General features: G+C 37.8%; 1 protein-coding gene across 1 annotated transcript in view; it reads right to left on the bottom strand.

The window, feature by feature from the left end:
- LOC108686006 (protein gooseberry-neuro-like) overlaps positions 1-15,584 on the bottom strand; it is a 28,686-nt gene extending 13,102 nt beyond the window's left edge. Inside the window, exons 1-3 of the mRNA XM_018191038.1 lie at positions 15,539-15,584; positions 11,904-12,217; positions 6,923-7,034 (exon numbers count right to left, since the gene is read on the bottom strand). Of these exons, the coding sequence (XP_018046527.1) occupies positions 6,923-7,034; positions 11,904-12,217; positions 15,539-15,584 (472 nt within the window). The remainder of the gene's footprint in view (positions 1-6,922; positions 7,035-11,903; positions 12,218-15,538) is intronic.
- Between the last annotated feature and the right edge of the window lie 5,342 nt (positions 15,585-20,926).

The raw sequence follows: 20,926 nt of genomic DNA, 5'->3' as shown, positions 1-20,926 counted from the left end.
TATATACATACATATATATATTTAGTATTGTATATGTATATATACATATACTTGCACTTTAATGTATAATTTCTTATACTTTATCTTACTTCATAATCATTCTGAAAATTGAGGCACCTGTCGTACCAGTTTAAGACCATTTATTTAAAAACTCTATCACCTGAGTGTCTAGGTAATCCATGGTGACTTTTTTCAATGCAATATCACTTGCAAAGCGTTGTCCACCAAGAAACTGCTTCAAGTAGGGAAATAAATGACAATACATGCTAAGTCAGAGCTATAAGACGGATATTCAAAACCATTCCAACGAAACTCATCAAACAGCTCCTTTGTCTTCTTGGCAGAAGGCATTGTTATGGAGAAGACAGATTTCTTACAATCCTATCATGTTCCCTTATTTGAAGCAGTTTCTTAGTAAAATACACAACGCTTTGTGATGCTGCACTGAAAGAAGCATAAGACTTGTTTTTTTTGTTGCTACTAAAACTTTTCTATTTTAATTTCGTTAGACTTCAAATATATGTCTATTTCATTTGAAGTGAACAAAAGTTCAACTACAAAGAACAGATCTATAGATTGAACTCAGGCGGCAGAGTTCTATGACACGAGAAATGTCAGATCTTTTAAACTGGTCTCGAGATACAAATATTTCAATGTTCCAGATAATTATGTAAAAAAAAAAAATAAATTTCGAAATATGCTAAAATTTTTACTTTTTTAAATAAATTAAAATTTTTTTATAGCCAAATGTTCTTTATTTTCTGAACGATTCTTGTAATCTTCATATTAGAGGAGATTATAATACTTAGGGATATGTTGTACCTTAGAACTCACTAATTTTTTTTTAGCAATAATAATAATTTATTTTGTTACAATCAGTAGTTATACTACTTTTCGTTAAAAAATAATTAATACGTCTCAAAGTATATATTCCTAGGTACCACAATCTCTCCTCTTATCGCGTAATTATAAAATTTTATTCTGTTATCTTTGTGATAAATGGTTTCATATTAAAAATATTTTCCTGCGAATTGTGAATGTACATCGCAAGAATACGTTCGTAAAAACATCCCGAGTACAAAGTGCCTTTATAGAACGATCGATTGATCGTCCTCGAGCGATGTTGCCGTATAATTAGCATTTTTCCGTAACATGCGCGCGAGCCTCGACTCTTAAAGTGCGCCCGATTAAATCGCGGCTTAATGAAAGAGAAGACTACGACGAGTTGTGGGTCGTGATGGCTGGAAACGAAAGGTAAGATGGCTCAGAAAAAACGACGGAGGCGATGCAGGAAATTAAAGCGACAATGTAGTCGTTAAGTTTGCATCTATGCACTTCATATCTCGTTACAGTCGCGTCTTAAGTGATTAAGAAAAGCTGATAACTAAACTTCTTCGACACTTAAAAATTTCTCTTTGCATAAGTTCGAGACATAAAGTCACTTGTAAGAAAATAATTAATAAATATGTACAAAAATATTGCAAAGAAATAATGCAATTGCTTTGTGTAAAAAGATATTTTTTAAAGAAAAATAAATTTAGAGATTTACACTTTCATATAAATATAAAATTAAATTCAAATGTTAATAGAAGAGCTGCACGAGTTCGACGCAGTTAATGCGCGATTCTTCATTATAAAATTGTCTTTAATTAAAAAATTTATACAATAGTTAATGATAATATAATAATTATAACGAAGTTTTGCTTTGACTATTCTTAGTGATGGAAAAAATTTTGCTGAAGTATTTAAGAATTTAGTTAGAAACAGAAATATGTAGAACTCAAACCGATTACTAGAATGTCAAAACTTTATGCATCATTATATTCATCATGTTTAAGATTGCTATGTATTGGGTTGTCCGGAAAGTTTGTGCCGATGTTGAAGGAAAATTGAAACGCAGAAGATTTAAATTTTAGTATACATTTATTAAATTATATAGGTTAGTCGGCACGAACTTTCCGGACAACCCAATAATTGCTTTGATGATCCAACAAAATTATTTTCAGATTTGTAGCTATATCTTTAGTATAATATATTTATATTTTAGTATAATTATATACTTCAGTATAATTATCCTTTACATATACTTCAGTATAATTATCCTTTACATATATCAAGATCAAATTGAAAAGAGCTTTTATTTCATATTTTTTAAATTGTAAATCAAAATTATGTAATAATACCCGGATTCTGTCGCCCGCAGATTTCCTCGAAAAAAGATGTCGATGATAAGTCGGGTACAAAATGTAAGAATAAGTAATTAGCAATCAATCCGAGAGGATTATCCCGCATAAACCTCGGACTCTTTCTTAATTCAATCCGAGGGTAAAGCCGCGTCTGTAAAGACACACGTCGTATGATACGGGTATGTACATCGCTCTCGGAGGATTATACGCTCGCGTGACAAGGATCGCGTCCACGGATCCTGCGGCCTGCGGCCTGATTCGTGCGGCGCATTAGATACACTTTGATATCATCCCCGACGTCCGGCTCTTGCTCTCTTTCTCGCGTCCTTGCGTCCTTTTTCTCTCGTCCGTGTAATCGCTGACTTCTTTCGCATTCCTCATCACGTCGATGTGTCGACTCTCGAATCGCGATGTTTCGCGACTCCTCGGAGATAAGGATTACAAACCGTGGAGCGACAAAGTATCACGCCCGATACGCGACGTTGATAAAGCAAGGAAATCGTGAATAAATTAGAGGGGATGTGTAATTCTCTCGTTTCTCTGCAAAAATTTTTTTTTTACAGACATCGGTATAATAACATGGATAATTAAAGCGCTTTTCCTCGATAAAATAAAATAATGGAATTTAAACTATATCAAAGGACACAAATGTTTTCAATAATTCGATTCTTTTATGCTATTGTACGAAGGCAATAAATTAATTTTTTGCTCGTCAAGATGATCAATTCATTCTACCCCAACTATATGGTCGGCGAAGTAATACTAATATAACATGCAAATCACCGTTTTTAGCATACTAAGGACACCTCATATCTCGATATTATCGCAGCTTTGAGAGATCTTATTGACTCTTCGCGCGCCGCTTGATAATAGCACGCTGAAACAACTCGCGACGGCCGAACAATGTGAACGTGTCGAGCCCCGATGTAATCTGCAAATTTGATTGCGAATCATGCGAGAGCGAGTCGGCAGCGCGTAAGAAAAGGGATCCTGGCGCGGTGCGCCGAGGTGTGCTTAAACATTAAAAACAGTATCCCGTGAGCATCGGCGGCGCATTTCCGATGAGAGCGATCGTCGATCGTCGATACAATCAATAAACCTGATTGTGAATCACTTAGCGGCGTTGTTCATCGTACGGATATTCTGCCGGTTCGATCTTGCGTTCGAGATCCAAGAAAGAAAGAAAGAAAAGAGAGAGAGAGAGAGAGAGGGGGGGAGGGGAGGAGAGAGGGATGACGTGAGAGAGGGATCAGGACGCAACATATATACATATTATATACGTGTGTGTAGCGCGAGGAGGGACAGAGAGGAGGGATGGTGCAGGGGGTGGGCAGGACCCATTAGGCTAATCCCTCGTCGGCGGCCGAGGCCAAAGGAACGGAATAAGAAGGAATAAGAAAGCCACAGGCTACGTGTCATTCCTGCTTGCCTGCCGACACCTATACCCTGACCGACACCTCCGCCATACTACGAGTATATCCGTCCAGAGGTGCTCCCTATCATGATTGCCCCCTTGCTCCCTATTCCGCAGCCAGACTCACCCGTAAATTATTCAACTACACGGCAGCGCCGAGCGCGATAATATAATTCACCCTTATCTGAAAAACGAGGTAAATTGAAAGGCTCAAATTAAGCCAGAAATATATAGAAACACGTAAAGCAGAGCGTAAGACGTAAGCAGTAAGTAAATTGGCCAATCACAATGGATATTGTGACGGCAATAAACTTACGCTCTCTACTGTGATTGACTGATTTGCTTATTGCTTATGTTTGACTGTCTTATGATTTTGTATGCCACTTTAGCTTAAAGTATAATTAATGTTACGATAATTTATGTCATGAAATAAAAGTGGAGCAATCTCCCAACTTGATTAACGTAGGTGCCGCATTTTCGTTAAATTAGCATTAATGCAGAATGATTTTGCTGAAATATCTAAAAATTTAGCTAGATACAAATCTGAAAATAATTTTGTTAGTCTATCAGAATTATTATGTAGAATGTTTAAACATAGTGAATGTTTAATAAAAAATACTACTATAAAAAATTTTGACATTCTAGCTTGAGCATCCTATAAATTGTGTTCTAAAATTCATTGTTAACGCTAAAAATCTATAGTTTACGTTACGTATATAAATTTCGACCCTAGCAGTGAATTTTGAAACACAGCTATAATTATTTGCTTCATTTCTAATAAAATTATTTTCAAATATGTATTTAATTAAAATTTTTAGATATTTCAGCAAAATCCTTTTTTTTATGTAAGATAATATTTCGACAATTTGCTAGCAATTATTGCATATAAAATTTCCAATCGTTTTATTCCTGCTATATAGATCTATTTTTTAGTAATAATTATTCTTTTGTAAACTCTTTTTAATGAATTTCCGTGGAAAGTATCCGCTTTATAACGGTATTTACGATATTTTAATAGACTTAAATATTTCTCGTTTTATATTGATGACAGGAAGTCATAAAGCCGCGTTTGTTTCGGGGTTTATTTATTTTTACAGCGTGTGAAAGACGGACGCCTCTTTTATCTTGAAATTTGCACAGATGAATTGCAGCGCGGATAAAGTGCATCGCCGGCGCTTTAATTCGGCCGATCGGCGTTAATCAATTATACTGACCGCGAAAGCGGTTAATGATGAATAAACGGCGGCGTGAATGAGATCGAATGCGTACCCGCTCGTTAAATAATTATTCATTTTTGCACCAATCCAGAGCGACAAGGACGAGGGCAAGCAGGCGAGCGAACAAGATTTCTATCGTTATAATTTTGAGAAAAAATTATGAAACGCGTGCGGCAGTTGCATATCATGAGTGCATAATTATCCATGCCGAAAATGATACGCATCTGTAATTGACGGTTTCCTCGGTTTGCTCGGCGCGCGGTTAGAGTTTCCTCAAAGGCGCCTTCTTATTGACGAAATTCGCGCCCTGGTTTAAAACGTTAATTATTATTTTTCGAAATTCATCGAGTGCTTCTAGTTATTTATGGCCGCGCCGATATTTTTATCGTCGTCCTATTCGCTTCAGTCTCGACTTCAATGTCACGTCCGAGATGCAAATGTCGTGTTAAAAGATTACTGGCGCGAAATATTATGTGAAACGATACGTGGGCACTCCGCAAGACCAGTTTGCTCGACTAGATTGATTAAAGAATCGTCGCAGGAACGGCAGGGAGCCACGGATGAGCACCGCTGTCGACGTGTGGCAGGCGGCCCGTTTGATCTCCGCGGGACCCTCTGGGCCTTGAGGCCCACTCTTGGCTCTTGGCTCTCGACTCTTTCCTCACATTCTCGATGGTCCGCGATCGAAGGATCTTTTCTCGACCCCGGCAGCATCTTCGCCGGCCTGACTTCTTAAGACTTTGGGACACCTGTACCGCTAATTCCACCGTGTCTACCTGTATCAATCACGAAAACAGATTCCCGCCTCGCGTTTGGAACATTTAGGCTAATCGTGCGGCTTAGAAATCGAGATATTCCATCTAAACGAAATGGAGCTCTGGATCGAGCAGATTCAATAGCAGATATTTAGAAATTACATGATCTCTCTACTGAGTTTATTTGTAATTTGTAGCATTCATAAAGAAATAATCATCTTTTTTAAAATTTGATTACTGTCGTCATTGAATTTTAAAGATGTAATACTTTACATAATAATTAATTCTTCATAACTCGTGTAACATAAATTTTTAGATGTAGAATAAAATAAACTTTTCAATAACCTATCAACTTTTTATATCCTCAAACTAAATGGTAAAAAATACGTCTATCACGTAAATCATTATTTTACATTAGAAATATACATTTACTTCTTTTTATAAATTATAAATTAATTGATAAAATTATTTTTATATTCTATATCTCTTAAAGAATAACGAAATGCATCGAAAAATTTTCCATAATCGCGATTATAAGATCTGCTTATAATTCATCAAAGAATTGGAAAAATTGTAGTATTTCTTGCGTATTCAGAAGCGTTGTGGAAAGTCACCTTTGAAAAGTTCTTTCGAATGATCACGTCACAGAAATCTCGGAAGGAGGAAGACGGTAAGAAACGAGACGAGAGATGCGGGATAATATCTTGCGTCCGGTAAGATATTGACACTTCTGTAATCCGTTTGTCGGACGTGTGGGCAACCTGGCTAATCCTGCTGACGCCCACCGGAGATTAAATCCCGCCGGTTCGCCAGCTCGTTCGGACTAACTTGGTCCCTAACAGCGAGAGCGAGCGAAGGCGCTTAAGGCCCCGATATATATACGCTCGCGTACGTCAAACTGGGTCCACAGGGACCGGCGGAGGTTAAAAGCTCTTGATGCCCCTCAAGACGATGGATCGTGCGTCTCTCCATTCTTTTTTTTTCTTTTTTATTTTATCTTCCTCCTGCGTTCCATATTTCTCATACGATATCGCGCCGGCACAGCCTTTGCTATTGGGATCGCTGCGCGGACTTCTTTCTCGCTGCTGACAGCCTAAAAGGGTAATTAACCCTTCGACTGTCCGATGAGAACTTTACGCGGCTTTCGTGCTGTTACGTGCTCGTTTTGCTTTTCGCGAGTGGCGAGCGGATAATGATCGAGCGAAGAGGTACTCGGATTGGAAGAGAATTGACGTCGATTTATCGTTCGAAATTTATTGGAAAATTATATAGATCATAATGCGCACGTAGAATTTTTTAAATGAAACTTAGTAAAGATAGCGTACAAAATATGGAGAAGCTCAGACTTACCCCCACGTAATATGCCATTGATAGTATAATCCTTCTTTCCGTCATCCCCTGGTCGTCCGCCCCGAAGAAGTCTGCTAATGGAACTGACGCTTGGTGGATCCGAGAAACCTTCCTGCGTGTAAACCAAACTGCTTATTAAAATGACAAGTCAAATGTAATTCAATTTAATAATAATAATGATAATAACAATTTTAATAATAATGATAATAACTTTATTGATGTGCAATGCTAGATATAGAGAAGAAAATATGCAGTAGAACGTAAAATAAGAAGAGGAACACATCAAAACAAGAAGAGGCACAATCAAAACATCCCACACAACATACTATATTTAAGAGAAGTCCTTAAGACGTAAGACATCCTCTGCAAAGGATGTCTTACGTCTTAAGATGTTCCTTAAAGATATGTGCTGTATAGAATAAAGTAATCAGCAAAAACGTTCTAAGAACCTAAATTTAAAAACTAATGTAAAATGTATAAAATTAAAATTAAAATTAGATTAAAAATTATTTATCATATGAGTAATTCATATTCTGCCTGTTAAAGTCATCACTTGTAACTTATAATTAATTATAATAAATATCTTAATATAACTCAAAATCTATCTTAATAGCTTTTTAGAAACAGAATTAGAAATCGAATCGAACTATTCGAATATTCCACAATTGGAATTATTTAGTTGGTGAAACCAGCAATTTTTCGTAAAGATTCCCATCCTAATCATACAAGATATATCATTTTCGAAAGATAAGCTGCGATATTATCATTATGATAATGATAAGACAGTTCTATTCCTTTCGTCTTTTGTTTTCATTTTAATTCGGGTAATTTCCGCGTAAAAACGTTCAGCGATTTCTCAGGTAAAGATTGCTAGGCTTACGCAAAACTTCGCACATTTCCGTCTCGATCCAGCGTTCACCGGCTAGAGATCGGCAGATCGATCGTATAGAGTTACGTGGCACCATCGATCCGTGTGTGGCATTTGCAACTGCATGCTACTGCACTACAATTTGGTGCGATTATTTTCGTGTCGGCATACATATTTGCACCGCACCGAGAGAGACTCAGCATTATTACATATTGTGTCCCAGCACCGTTACATGCATGTGCATCACGACAGAATACGACCCGCGGGATCCAGGTTGCTCAGCGACGAAATACATAGGAAAACGAAAGCGACCTTTTCATAGCGAAGCAACGTTTCGTTGTATCGTTGACGTAAGATGCGATCATAACAATAATCCAGAGATTCTCCAACAAATCAGTCATTTGAGGAAACATATAAATCCATCGCCATCGTGAACTTTACGTGAAATTAATAAAATTAATTTGATGAAGTGAAAAAGAAAATTGATTTAACGCGCGTTTAATATAATCATTTGATTTTATTTGCGATGAGTAAGCTCTCTTGAAATCATCTCGTGGCATTTATTTCAAGCGAGAGATTTGTCTCGAATGACTTACTATGATTGCGGTTTAATTATACGTGCGACGTAAGATAAATGAATCACAAAATGTAAGTAGGACTACTGCTTAGATTTAGGATTGCTATTTAAATTACTTGCAACGAGGCATTTGTCGTCTTCAGCATTCTGAAGCTTGATGAATCGCAATCGTTAGTTTTTAATTATCTCATCTTAGAATACGTGAGAAGAATTCATGATTCAGCAAAGTTGAACATAGGAAATTCTAACATAGCAAACAATTAGTTGCAAATTCCGTTATTTCCGTTGGTGTGAGAAACGGAATAACCCTCTTCTTCAATTGCAATAGTTTTGATGTTGCACTTGCAGTGATGTTGTACGAGTGCAGTCATTATGAGAAACAAAAGACTCATAACATCACAAACGGGAACTCTGACGAGCTATCATCTTTGTCATAATAATTGCAGTTTCAACGATTCCAATGCGCGCTTGCTGATGGATGTCCACAAAGTGTCCGTACGGAGTGGCTATCTTATGGAAGTATAATAACGATCAAGTACAAAGTATCCAATATCTAGTACAATCCAAGCCTTTCATATAAGTACTTTTGTCCCGCAAATTTTGTATACTTTTAAAAGGCATTTAGAAAAATTATACCAAAATGACGTGTAAACTTAATTTAAGAAAAATATATATACGAGAAGGCTACATAAAATATTATACTATTTTGTTTATATTATATAATACATTAATTTTTAATTAAATTAGTATAAAATCGATTACTAAAGTCTGAAAATAAATGGTGATAAATGGTGTGACATTTCATGGGTCACCTTATCTTATTAAACGAACAGGAAAATTGCATTTGCAATTTATTGAAATTAACAATGTTTCAAATGTCGATTTATTTCTCTATAAAAAAAAATAAGTTCATATATAACTTCAATATCACGATCAAGATCGAGATTATTCAGATCAAGTCCATTTAACTGAGATTATATAAGATATTGGATGCAGTGCAGCTCATAAGCTCGTATAGTGTTTCAAAGATTTCTTCATATCTCGTGATTCCATATCTGGTATCAAGAAAACTTCGTCGCCACACCTACCCAGCATCGACAGTATCGTCCCGCATGTGGAGCCGCGAAAATCTCCGCACGTACGCACGCGTCGATACCGATCGGTGTTATCGGCGGCGCGATCGAGAGACGGCGGCGGCGATCGATCAGTGCGTGCCGAACGGACGATTCGCTAAAGAGAACGAGATAAATAAAGAAAGCGCGTGGTAAGATCGAGTGAGCATTATCCCGCGAGCCAAGGTGAAAGAACTGCCTTTTGCCTTTGCCGAAGATTTAAAAGCGAGAAGAGCGGGTGGAAGAATGAAGGAGATCGGTGATTTGAGAGAGCGGAAGAAAGAGAAAGAGACAAGAGGAAAAAAGAGAGGAGAAAAAAAGGAAAAGGGGGTCGTCGGTGTCGATCGCTATCTGCCGATCTCAGAAACAATAACGATCCTTCTGCCAGTGGTGGCTGAAGCGTCGAGTCCCGGGCGATGACAGGAAAGAGAGAGAGATAAACGTAGACCCGGCAAGGCAGCTGGACCACAGGAGCGACGAGGAGAGAGAGGCGCCCTGCGGGCCTCGGGGCCCCAGGAACGCCTCCTTCCAACATTAAATGCCGTATTAATGCCGGCCACGACCGGCCTGCCTCCACGACTGCAGCGGCGTACGTGTTCTCGAAACCGTTTCTCGTTCCTCCTCTACGACGGCTCTCTTGTCGTCCTCTCGTCGTCTCGCTCTTCGTAGTTCGTCCATCCATATCGGCTCTCCTTTTTCGGTGTTTTTCGGTAACCCCCCCCCCCCCTCCTCTCTCTCTTTCTCTTGCTCATTCGCTTTTCCTCACTCTCAAGAACCCTTTTTTCTTCTTTTCTCGCCCTCATTCCCTTAATTCCTCTCTCCTGTCTCCTTTTTTATTCTCCTCATCGTTCCTTTCTGTCTCTCTCGTTCTCTTTCACAGATATTCTCTCTCTCTCACACACACACACACACACACATTATTACATTCTCATTTTGCTCATACTTTTCTTTCTTTCACTTTCTCGCTTTCACTTTCATTCTCTTTCTGACTGGCTCTTCCACAATCTCTCTTCTCTCTCTCTCTCTCTCTCTATTTTTGCACGCACGTCTCCCGCAGATTGATACATTTTCTCCTTATTGTCGCTCTTGCGGTCGATGCACATGATACTTCTTTCGAGCGAGATTTATCTCTCTATCATGTAGATCGCCCTCGGCAAGGGAGGTGTTTCAGCATCGATGGGAGGGACAAAATATCCCGTCCTATCGGAATTTCGCACGGTTTCGGTTTGAGAACCGCCGTCGATCTTATCACGGAAACATGTAGAGATATTCGAGGCCTCCCCGAGATCCGATACCTGACTTTTGTTGCTCCGAGAAAGGAGTGCTACCGCGCCGGACGATCGACTCGATCGCAAATAAAAGCAGGACGAGCCCGGGGGTGAATCAGGATTCACGCCGACGGTCGGCCAACGAAACCGCTGGATTAAATAATCAATTTAATTTCCTAATAATAGTTCTTGGTGACATCATCTTTTGTTTTCACTTTTGCGTGATATTAAATATATTTTGTTAAAAAAAAAAAAATTGTAGGAAAACAAATTTAGATTAGAAACTGCAGGAAAAGCAATAATTCTCTCTTATATGTATATAATATGATTTTTGCTGATGAGGAATTCTTTCAGTGTTTTTTTTTTATACATTTATATTCTGCTTACATTCCGTAATTTACTAACGCCTACGTCGATAGCAACTCATAATTAAATATGTCCTTAAACTCAGCGTTAATGTCGCGTACGTAATTAATCTTTTCTCTTTTCACGGTAATATCTTCCTCGTGCATCATACGAACGAAGCGTTTCTTTCTGTTTTCTTTTTCTTTTTTCTTTTTTCTTTCAAGGAAAATCATCGATACATCGGGATTGAACGATGCAACGCGGAAGAGATTATTCACAGAAAAACACATTTGCATACTCGAAAATCCAGACACGGAGGTGTTACGCCAATGAGGCGTGGGTGTAGACGGCGGTCAGTAAAGTATTAAAGGACACGCGAGTCGCCTCGGGCTGCTCACGTACCCCGCCGCTCTCGCCTCGTGCACAAGATTAAAAAGCCCCATTGAGCATGATCCCCGAGAGAGATAGAGACACGAGTAAGCGCGCAGAAAACGTCCACCACGTTCGATCGAAGGGGTCGAACGATGGCTCGCGGGATTCTCGCGGATGGAAAAATGTCCGCGTGACCGGAATAATGAAGCAGCAGCTTGAAATCGCTATTTTGCCTTTCGTATTCATACAATCGTAGCTTCATGTATTTCTTCTTCTTTTTTTTTTAATATACAACACCTCTTCTCGATTTATTTAAGATTTATTAAGATTCTATTTTTCCGAAGAGCTTTTGTAACGGAGATCTTACTAGGACTATTCTCTTCCGGAGTTATTTAAGAGAAAGAATAATTTGGAGAATGCGTGAATTAATTCCACTCACCCTCAGAAGTTTATCTCTAATCTCCCAAGAAAATATTCCTGGATTGTCCCTCTTCAACTCTTCGATCCTAGTTTCGACTTCCGGCGTGGCTACTCGTGGTTTACTGCCGCCAATCACACCCGGACGAATGGATCCAGTTTCTTGATATCGATTCAGGATCTTCGAGACGCAGCCGTGTGAGACTCGAAGCTGCCTAGAGATCACGCAAGGACGGACTCCCGCGGCGGCCATTTCTACGATTCTTAAGCGGATGTGATTAGGAAGAGGTCGCCCATTAATGAAGACTCCACCTAGTTGATTCATTCGTCCTTGTCCTATAAGAAGAAACCGAAAAATTAATAAAATTCTATTATTAAATCTATTATTAAAACAGCAAATAATTATTAATTACAAAAAAAACAAACCGCTAGACATTTCTTAGGTAGAATTAATTGAAAATGCATCGCAATCTTAAATTTTAAAGTCTCTACATATTTTCACAAATTTACTTCTCGAAATATTTACTTCTCGAAGTATTTGCTCGTGGCAGCATTTTGAGAAGAGAGGGAAAGGAAATCTTTAAAAACGTACGAATCGATCAAAATATTAATAATAAATAAGTGTGTTCATTTTCTTTGGCAAAAACAAAGACGCTCGGCAAATAATGATGGTTCTCATTGGAAAAACGAGTGACAAAGGTAACAAACGGTGGAAAAATGTGATTTCGTGAGCGGCCTCGTGATCGCGCAATTGCGGTGATTGAGCTTGAAATTAGCGGCAGAATCGGACCGGGGCGCAAACATGAAATCAGATAACAGGAGCGGCGTGCACTCTCGGCTGAGGATACCAAAAACACGGCTAACAGCCGTAAAATTGAAGAAGTTATGCGCGCGAGGAGGCGTGCACCGGACCGTTTCCAGCACTAACGAGTATAAAGCCGGATCGTTAGTCGAATTAGCCACCCTACCGTACGTGACATTAGCTCCCGTATCATCAGGCCATCCCGGATAAACGCGCGTGCGATGCCGCACGCGTAATTACTATGTTTACGCATTACGGACGCTCCGTGTACACAGAGCGGAGAGACGGGTAATTATAATAATCGTCTGAACGCGCGCGCGTCTGAAATGACGGAATCTCATTGTCGATGGAATCCACTCGTTGTAATCTTCGAATCGGTCGGTGGGTTTCTTTCGAGGGATTCTCAAGTAACCTTCGGCCGATATTAAAGATAATCGTCGTCTTTGTCATACTGACCTGGACGGCCTGCTTGCGTCGGGACGCCTTTTGAGACGCCTCCTGCTGTGCGCTTTGTCACAAAAATCACGTTTTGTAACTGACTTTTACAAATGCTATTTTAACTTATGAAGATACTTTATGAATATAACACGCTTTAATGAAAAAAATTCGACGATTGCTGCATCCTCAATGATCTTTGTATAAAAATTACAATTAATGTTCTTGTAATACGATGTTAACAGTTATTTTATTATTTGTTACATTGTTAGAATATTAAAATAATTTTTTTCAAATCAAGCGAATGATATTTTTTTCTATTTGTCGAATAATATCAATACAATTCTTGAATTCAGACCTGTTTCTAACAATGTAGATTAATTTTAATCTCGATTCAATTTACTTTTTATTTTTTTTGTCTAATTCTTAGAACTAGGAGAAGATAAAAAGTAAGTTAACCCGAGATTATAATTAATTTACATTGATAAAGGATATCAAATAAAAGCACAATGCTCACGACGATATTATCTATCATTTTTAACGATCGCTAATTATCTACTTAGCGAATACGATATATCGTTTCGACAATTTGCGGTTAGTGTTACCGCGATGCGTTTCACACAATGCGCCTAAGGGAAAATTATGTCACGCCTAATAAATATCCATGTCCAATACGGGGCATGATAATATCAAATATAGATTTGTCTTATTCAATTTCGAAGCGCGAGCTCGTATTAAAGATGAATATCAATTAAATGGCGGCGAAGGGGAATGTTTAATGTACGGCCAGGCGCGGCGCGAACGCGCGTTACCATTTAATTTACGACGGGATTGCTCGCTTTGGACAGGATTGATTTATCAAAATCACACGGCGGTGCAATCGATCGAATGTGTGTTAATAGTGATCGTGACTGAATTTAATTATCGTCTTAATAACCGTGCGCGAACGTGACGATTAAGCGGCTACATTGTTATCGACGTGGCGTTGCGTAAATTATTTAATCGCAGTAATGAAATTTTCAAATGTGACGATTAACGTCAGTGTAATTCGACGCAAATGCACCCTTTTACGCACGCCGTTATTATCGTACGCCGTCAGAGACGCACGCGGCCAGATAAGATCTGAGAATCGCAATTAAGAAATGCAAATCACGAAACTATTTCCATTAAAACATTTTACATTTATGCATTATAATCATTGGGAATTGTATTTGAACAGCACGATTATAACTTGCCATAGTGTCTAATTAATTCATTTAAAAAAATTAATAATCTATGCAGCAGCTCTTTGACTGTCTAAAGATCGCGAGTATTCGATAAAGGATTATAGAAAAGATCCACGACTTAATTGGTGATGTCGAAATTAGATCGGTAGCGTGAGAAATTGCTAGAGAACGAGACTCGAGGATCCTGTTTTACCGATTTAGAACAAATTAAATCGATATTTATTTAAAATTAATTAAATCGACATAGGCAGTTTAATAAATCAGTGACTTTTTAAAAGGAGACTGTGTTATATATAATAATAAAAATTTTGATTTTAAAAAAATAAAAAAAATTACTAACTTATGAAACTGCCCACATGCATCAATAAGTCTGTTCGTGTTTTTGCATTCATTTCCTTTCGTTCCAACATCCGAATATATATTTATGTTCTATTCAGCAAAAAATTTTCAAGCAACGTGAACATATCTAATTATCAAAGATCTCCTAAAAAAAAAAAAATAAAATTACAAAACGAATGAGACTTGAGATATAAAAATTATCGTGCAAATTATCGTGTTTATATAAGTTTCGAAGAGAAGCAGTATAAATGTCGGAGAGAACAACAAACAAACATTTCAGCAGGGAACATTCCAGCAACGTGGATAATACATAACGATAATAAAATATTAAAATATTGAATCTGTAACAACTATAAAAGTTTAAGATATATATAAGTTTCGAAAAGAAGCAGGATTGGAGAGAACAACAAGCAAACATCTCAGGTAGCATGGGACATTTTAGTAATATTGCAACGTGGTATATCTAGGATAATATATAACGATAATAAAACATTTAAAAATTGAATCTGTAACGATTACAAAAATGCGTTTAAAATAATAATTTACACCACGAGTTTAGTCTGAATAGTTTATTATTTAAAAATGATACGAGTAAATATATTTAACTTCTCAAGAATTTCTAACCTTGTTAGAAAAGAGAGACTTCAAGATAAATTACTAGGAAAACTATATAACTTATAACTTATTACTATATAACTTATTTTTCTAGATACTATATTATCCAATTTTTGAAAAAAGCTTTTATAGAAATGTGAAAGAATATCAAAAATTTTTTTATATGCCTGTCGTTGTTCATCATTCTGCTACTTAATTTTTATTCACTTTGATGATTCACGCAATTTCGATGCAACTAACCTTGAAACATATATCCGCCAAAAGTGGATCTCCCGCCGATGTCCATGCCGATTCTCGTTGCGTTATCCGAGTCACAACTATTCTCACACACACACTGTTAGGAGAACTTCTCACTCTCGGCACTCTCGAGCCAGAAAGCACTCGTCCTTTGCACTCGCCACTCGCTCCAAAAGGAAAAGACTCTGTCGAGCATTCAAATCCAGAGGGAGGAACAGTCGCTTTCGGGTCCAAGATCCCACGTCCCAAGTATAGACACAAATGGTTGAGAAGAATTTCGTAAAAGAGAAAGAGAAGGAAAAAGAGAAAAACAGAACTGGAGGGCGCTCTACTCCTTCCGGACGGAAGGAACAAATAAAACACGATTGTCTGTTGTATCCGAGTACAGGGGATGAAAATGATTTGCGCGAAGTTGCCACGGTTGCCCTCGAACACGGGGGAGGGCGACGTCGCGATCAAGCACGTTCCTGAGTTGGGAAACAAGAAAACGAATCGGCAAAGTACACGCTGCTTTCGTTACGAGGGGTACTGCGGCAATAACGTGTCAGCTGTGGGGTACCGTGTGTCCCGTGTGTCTCTCCCTTGAAAGAGAGAGCACCGAGGGGGGCTCATGTCCGGACGTTGGAGCGGAGGGTGAAGGGGGGGCTCCGCTGTTCTCTCTCGCTGGGACTCATGATACCAGTGGGGTCCCACTACTGGCTACGCCCTACCACGTGGTTGGCAAACGAATGCCGCACAATGGGCGGCTCTGCCCACGGAGCCGCCCACGGAACGTGTCGTCGCGGAGGATTGCATCTCGTGTGTATCACAGCTACTGATATGTGTATGGTACCGGCGGTACCGGAGACGATAGCGCGGCAAGCGAAGTGATTGCCGGTTGTTAACTGGATTTCGGATGGAATGCGTTGTTTACGAATTTGCAAATTTGAATCTTAAGAATTTATTTTTAATCCAGTGAAATTATTTATCATCTATTAGAGATAATATGCTCTTTATGTGTAATAAAAAGAACGAAGAAACGAATTCCAAATTCTTAATTCCATTTTCATTCGCGTTCTTTCAATTTTTTTCTGTTGTATCTCCTTTAATTAGTTAGAGTTATTTTAAGTTAATAAATATTTTAAGTTATCATATAAATTAATCATAAATATTAATAATTGTTTTTCAAGATTTTTTTTAATCCATCGATTTGAGGATGTTCGGTTTCGAAATAGTGCATCTCAAAAGTGTCGGCTTCAGCTTGTATAAGTAGAAAGATATTTATAACCGTCACTGGAGATAAAATAATAATGAACGCATAATGGACCTGATATAAATTTTTCTAAAGAACTCATTCCATAAATGTGTCTGTATACCTGCTTGTAAATCTGTCTTTAGTACAGTAGCAAAATCCTGGCAAGTCAAAGCTGTAAAAACCCCAGGAGGTCCCAAGGGACTCACCGGTCTATGGATTTTCTTCTGGAGGACTCTCGAAAATTCTTCTTGCTGCAACGAAAACGGATGAAGGAAATCCGCCGTAGGTGGCTGCAAATATTTTGCATTTCATTTCATCGGTTCCAAGGTTTAGTCAAGATTTACAACTGATCAACGAAACGTAACTTTAGAAAAAATATTCTGAATGGGCTCTGCCAGACTAGAAGTCAATTTATGATCGACGTTGCGATTAGAACTATATAGAAGAATAGTTTGAAAGTACATAATCACATAACGTTCATATATTTTAGATTAGATCGTAAAAGGGATAGTCTACTTATATCAGAAATTAAGTGTCTGTTCTTAAATTCTTAAATTCTGTAAATTTGCAATTGAAGCTTTTTAATGTAAACTTAACCAAGTGTATTCTAAATCGATACTATAATAAATTCGCAAAACAATGTTTATGATATTATATTCATGATATTCATTAATACTATAAATTGAAGAAATATAGTAGTGGCTGCTAAAAGTTTTCGGCATATAATTTTATGATCATTTTTGCGTGTTAATCTATTTTTATTTTTATATTATAAAATTATTGCTGTAATAATGATATATTGAATATATATTTATATATGATCTTTATTTATAAAGATATACATTTTATCTAGGATACAATCATAAGATTATTTATTATCCAGAAAATTTTTTGGCAGTTGCTGTATTAATTCTCGTTAAGCAAAGATTGCAGGAGAATACACCTGAGATAATTACGTTTTCAAATAATCTTAGAAAATCGACAAAAAATTTCTTCCTTCAATTCCTACCCATTTTGTTTTATATATATGAGTTTAAAGTTCTAAGCAATATTAAGAAATGATTACATTTGAAGCGTTACGAATTATTATTGCTATATTCTGCTGACAGATACATTCTATCCACTTCGATTATTAAGACATTTCTAACAAGCTCGTCGATAACTTTTCGAGCCGATTATATCAATGCAATTTCACGACAGGGAGCTAAGAAATATTGCCTCTTCGCTTGTACTTTAATCAACCGTTTCTTCCTTACCTTGCCATTAACATCAAGTTTGACAAATCCGATTGGATATGTGCTACCGATGGCAATTTAAAGAAAAAATCTTTTTGACAATTAGTCGACGGAACGGGGCGTAACATCGCGAAGAAAGAAGTGTTGCGAAGTTACATTCGTTCCGTGCGTTTTCCGGGCAAAGGTAGACAAAGGTTCAGTTCGATAGTTCCGTGTGACAATATTTTTCGTAGATTGTCTAGGAGTTGGTAAAAGTTGCTCGAACTACGGTCAAGTGTCGCTAGTAGACTAAATATCACCATTGACCCTCGTAGAAAAAAGTTTCGGCTTGATTGGTCCCTTGCGACAAGGTCGCACAAATGTTGAAGAGAATCAGGGAGCGACGTCAGGTAGCACGCTATAATGCGGAAGAAATTGATTAGCCGATTTTCGAAGTCTCACGAGGCTCTCGGAAACCGGACTCGCTCTTTGTCGAAGATTGGATGGTTTTGTGGCGATCGGCGTCTCGCCTGAAATCAAATTTTGCTGCTATAAACGTTGTTCATTTTTAACCCTCTTTTTTCATCCTTCATTCGGCAGAAGCTGATCGGTAGAGGATGACCTCGATACGTTTCGATTTTATAGATAAACGCCAAAATATTTAAATTCTTCACAGAAAATCCCGCAGAATCTATAAATAAATTTACAGAAAAGAAAAAGATTTTAAGTCTTTCTTTTTCAACATCTTCATAAGAATTTTAAAGTTTAATTTTTTCAGGGAAAAATTCCTTTTAATAAAAAGTTATAACTCGTTACCATTATAATTTGTTATCCATTATAAAAAGTAATTTATTATTGTTACTCAAAAAGTATCAAATAAATTATACTTTTTCATCAAAGTTTAATGAGTGACATCCAAATACCAAAGTTACTAATTGATCATCAGGAGATTTATAATGATTAATCGTAATATTGTCAAACAGAACATTCTTTTCCTTTTAATTCGCTTATGCACATTCCATATACATTGTATTAAAAGTTTACAAAACAATGACAAATCATAACTATTTAGATTTGCAACTATTATATTTATTACAAAAATGTAATTGCATTCTCGAACAATCATTAATAAAAATATAACGTCGTTATTAATTACTAAAAAAATAATTGTAACAGTGTTACAAGTAAAGCCTTATTTCCCAATTTTGAATTTTTTTACATTTTGAAATCAGCAACTACGAAAAATTTGGAATACTAAATTTAATAAAAGTCTTAGAAATATTACTTTGTGTAGAGCGTTTCAACGTCACCACTATTGAAAATCATTTATCCAGAGAGTCCACGTTTCTTATACGATCAAGAGTTGATATTACAACAGATGTTGCGCGTTAAAACTTTTATCTTCTACACTGTAATTCGTTTCTACGCGCGAGGAGAAAGCGCGAGTTACCGCATGAATAAGAAACAGTTGTGTAGGCATAACCGCTCAAATTGATCGCGGAGTTAGACTATATATATGGTAGAGTTAAACCGTGAAATAAAATGATTCCGCTTCCGCCGATGATTAGACATCGATTAGATTCCTCGCGAGAAACACCTGTGCGACCGCGTAATCATGAAACACACACAAGTCAAGACATTTATCGCGTGCTCCAGAGACGCGGCCGAAGCAGCCGAGGGAAAGATCGGCATTTAAGGCTCCAACCGAAATAATGAAGAAAAAAAAAAAGAAAAAAAATGGATGAGAGGAGAAAGAAAGAGAAAAGAAGAGAAGACAAGAAGATGAAGAGGAAACGGCTAGCGGGAGAAGAAAGAGGTCGGAACATTTAGGAGTTCCTCGCGGCGGCGTTCCCGTTGCAGTTCTCGATTTCCGAGGGCAGCGCCCACTAAACGGCTGCATTAAAAATTCTAATGAAGAAAGGGACTAAGGGAGGGTATATCCCAGCTTTCTCACCTAGTTTAACATAACAACGGACCCCGCGGTCTGGCGTAGAAAAGTCCGAAGAAATTCGTCCGTCGCCCTCACGCGTGTCCCCGTATATGTACACGTTCGCCACGTGTACGTACGTACATACACGCGTGCGTATGTCGAGATACGTGCGCCCCGTTTTTGTGTATTGGTAATCGGTGCGGGCCGCGCCGCGGGCGTCTTTGACAACGAGACTGATGTCGGCGTATCACTCATCAAGATTTATCGGGACTTAGACTAATTGCCGCTTTTAATAGAAATTCGTGCGCGCTTGGATCAACGGGACGCTGTTGGGGTGAGTAGGAGCGGGATGAAGAGGGACTCCGGGCCCCATCAAAGGGACGTCCCGAAATTGTTTTGCGTTCTATGCTCGAATTCAAGTGGGTAGACGAGAAGGGCGACGATCGATGACCTTCGGGCCATTTCTTTCTGGTAATTGAATTGGAATCTTATTAGACGCTTGAAGTATCTATGAGGGATGTTGACGCGGACATAAGAAAAAGAGATGAAAGAGAAAGAAATGATACATTTCTTGAAGAGAGATTCGATGATCGGATTCATACGAAAAGTTATAAAATACACCCAGAGGAAAAAACTTAGTGATAATAACTTAAGGGTAACGTATAATCATTAGTAATCTTAAGTTTAAAAATAGACCTTCACCCTCTAAAGGTTAATTCTACATATAAAACTTGTATAGTTTTATGTGTAGAATTAACCTTTAAAGGGTGGGAGTCTATTTTTAAATTCTTAGAGAAAGCTTTTTCTTAAATAAGATTTATTATAATTCATTATTTTTTTTTTCTCTCTCTCTCTCTCTCTCTCTCTCTCTCTCTCTCTCTCTCCCTCCCTCCCTCTCTCCCTCCCTCCCTTCCTCTCTCCCCCCCTCTCTCTTTATCTCAAAAAGTACATTATTTCAATGCATATTAGTGGCTTGTCTGTACTGTAAAAATTAATGTTTATAGTTGAATGAA

The sequence above is a fragment of the Atta colombica genome, unplaced genomic scaffold (assembly GCF_001594045.1).
Source record: "Atta colombica isolate Treedump-2 unplaced genomic scaffold, Acol1.0 scaffold163, whole genome shotgun sequence".
Lineage (NCBI taxonomy): Eukaryota > Metazoa > Arthropoda > Insecta > Hymenoptera > Formicidae > Atta > Atta colombica.
The sequence above is the reverse complement of the archived record's forward strand: the minus strand, read 5'-3'. Positions and strand labels throughout refer to the sequence as shown.